Raw genomic sequence first — 3,059 nt, 5'->3', positions numbered from 1 at the left:
GTATAATTTTTAATAGTAATGTGGGTTGACATTTCATTGTTTTGACTTATGAAACAGAACAATGAATTTTGGGTCGTGCATCTTTAAATTTAGACAAAAGAATTGTTATTTTGAAGATTCAAACAGTTCACCTTCAATGGTTTTGCTACAATGCTCCATCAATCAGTTCAACTTTGACCAGTTTCTCCATCAATGAAAAATCATCTGTGCTACATGATGCTGCCACCACCATGCTTTACTGTGAGGTTGATGTTCTCAGTATTAGAGGTCGGACATGGTGTTGTGTTCAATGAACAAAAAATTACATTTTAGTCTCATCTGACCACAGCACATTCTTCCACATATTTGAGTCTTCACAATATCTTTTGGCAGATTCCACTTGGTCTCCATTTTTCTTTGTTTCCTTGGGGCAATGCTTTTTCCCCAACATCCTCTCTTGAAGTCCAGCTCTATGAAGCTTACAGTGGTTCTATGAACAAATCCTCCCATCTCTCCAGACAAACTGCCGTGTTTCATCAGTTAGCTTTGGCCTCCTGGATGTGTCTCTGATTAATGCCCTCCTTACCCACACATGATAGTTGGATGGTGACCCTCTCTTGACTGGTTTGCTATGGTTGCATTATCTTTCCATTTTCTAATAACAGATATAATGATACTCTAGGATGTTTGGAGTTTGGGATAAGTTTTTGAATAAAGGCGATAATTTGTATCCTTGCACAACTCTGTCTCTGACCTATGTGGAGAGTTCCTTAGTCTTCATATCGTCTCTTTGTGGTAGCCCTTARGTCTTAGAGGTCCTGCACTGGTGTTCATTCTGGCAACTATCAGGACAGATGTGTTGACATTTACATTGTCCAGCTGGATCTTATTTCACAAAGGGGCTTTCAAGTGAATGACATGCATGTGCTTTTCAGTCTTTTAGTAATTTTAAAGTATTTTTCCCCCCACTAAAATTTATTTTATAATCTGGTGCATTTTCTTTGACTACATTACTTCCAATCAAGTTTAAAATCTATTTAAATTACATGTTATGAGTCAATAAAACAGAAATTACAATCATTGGGGTGAATATTAGCAACKGCCATCAAATCAAACAACATCTGTTTTTGCATAACTTTAATTCAAAGTCTATACTCTGTGCCAAACAGGGGCGTCACCATTGAGGATCTGGTGGTGCCCACCCCCCCCACTGGTGTCAAAGGCACCAATAACTAATACACAATAAACTAATATACAATAAACTCCTGTTCTTGTTTTGTCTTCACCCCTAAATTTAGTTTTACTCTTGATGTCCACAGCAGTCAGAGTTATGGGTAGCTTCATTAAATTTTGTTTTCACTCTCATGCTCCTGCAGTGCTGCTGGAGTACCTGCTTCTRCGAAGATCATTTTGCGTGTCTGCAAACGGAGGAGGGTGGCGGCTTTCTTTGATAAATGAAAAACATGTTAACTGACAAAGTGCTACACACCAATTTATTATATTATTTACCCACATGCWTTAAAATACAGCTGTGCTTCCTTTACTGTGGCATGTAAAAGGGCAACCGCGATTAAGGGTTGATAAAGGTGGTGACAGGAAGCCACATGCCAAGATCGTCTGTGGCACGGTTCGATTTTCATGCCAAACGTCCAATTGTGTTGCATGACTAAATATTAACACATGATCAAAGCTTTTAAAGAAGTGTAATTTAGTTATGCCAACAATTCCCTTATGCTTCCATCAGCCACAAGCAGATCYTATCGACCCAACTGACGTCACATGCATGTCTGTAATAAAACAYTTAAGACATTATTCTTTAACTCGTGTGTGCGAAACATCAAAAAGCCTGACACAATCAGACGTACAGACGTTTTAACCCTGTAAACGTGTTYTTTTCAGGTCGTGAAGTTCCATGCGGCCACACCAACTCTCAACTGAATGAAAATGTGTCAGTGTAGTGGAGCAAATAGGATTAAAAGTGTGGCATGCCAAATGTCTGGAAACAAGAATTCTCCCAAGAGATAATCCCCCCRATAAACTGAACATTGCCCACTCTAAAAAAAACTGCTTGTTTCTCAAGRGCTGACATTGAAATTTCGGGACATAAAATCAGTAAAAACTGTGAAGATGAGAGGCTTAAAGTGGAAAAAGTTCGTTTTTGAAAACGTGGAATCAAAGATCCAAAAGAAGATCTCGATCACAGCAGGTTGCACAGWAAACTGTCACTGTTTGCTTATTTGTTTTTACCAGAGAGGAACTGAACTTACCTTCAGCACTTCCATGGACTTCTGGCTCACATCAGGTGGAGGTGTGACACGCAGCCTGGGGGTGGGTCGTGTGCCGCGGTGCTGATGGTTGCCCGTGCACCTCTCAGAGCCAACTCTGRGCTTTTGACCCTGACGATGGCCGAGCGTCAGCTGCTCTCTGAGCTGGACCTGTGACGTGGCGGCTGGAGGGGGGGGGGGGGCACTTTGATGATGCTTGTCCAGGGTATGCAGGTCTGAGGGAGAACTGAAGACACCCACCCATCCCATCCAAAGGGTCAAACAGAGGGACAAAGTTAAACATGCGATAAACAACATGCTGGTGTGCATGTGTACAGCCTTTTGCAATTTTTTAAAGCCATCTGAAGTCRGAGAGCAATAAGCAATTTTTAAATCACAGTGAAGCCAGAGATTTTTATATGAAAAAATGTGTTATTGTTGTATGAAAGACAGAGAGAAATGCATTTATAGCCTTTGGAGTTAAAAGGTTAAAAGGTTAGGGATGAAATTATCAGTAACATTTTAACATAATCAACAAAGCCTTGATCTCAAAATAGGCTAAATATGAAATATCACGGTCAGAGTTGTAAAGTAACTAAGTACAAATACTTTGTTAACGTACTTAAGTAGTTATTTTGAGTGTCTGTACTTTACTTGAGTAATTATATTTCAGCATACTTTTTACTTTTATTCATTACATTTTTACACAGTTATCTGTACTTTCTATTTCTTACATTTTTAAAAAATGTAAGAATTAGAAAGTCGTTACTCCTATTTTATTACAGGTTGTTAATATTTTTAAAAAATATATTATCC

General features: G+C 39.0%; 1 protein-coding gene across 1 annotated transcript in view; it reads right to left on the bottom strand.

The window, feature by feature from the left end:
- Positions 1-2,421, bottom strand: part of mitfa (melanocyte inducing transcription factor a) — a 26,206-nt gene extending 23,785 nt beyond the window's left edge. Inside the window, exon 1 of the mRNA XM_014009464.1 lies at positions 2,247-2,421. Coding sequence (XP_013864918.1) covers positions 2,247-2,261 — 15 coding nt within the window. The 5' untranslated portion in view covers positions 2,262-2,421. The remainder of the gene's footprint in view (positions 1-2,246) is intronic.
- Positions 2,422-3,059: the final 638 nt, after the last annotated feature.

This window comes from Austrofundulus limnaeus, unplaced genomic scaffold (assembly GCF_001266775.1).
Source record: "Austrofundulus limnaeus strain Quisiro unplaced genomic scaffold, Austrofundulus_limnaeus-1.0 Scaffold58, whole genome shotgun sequence".
NCBI classification, from domain to species: domain Eukaryota; kingdom Metazoa; phylum Chordata; class Actinopteri; order Cyprinodontiformes; family Rivulidae; genus Austrofundulus; species Austrofundulus limnaeus.
Note: the sequence above shows the minus strand (reverse complement) of the source record. Positions and strands in the feature narration are given on the sequence as shown.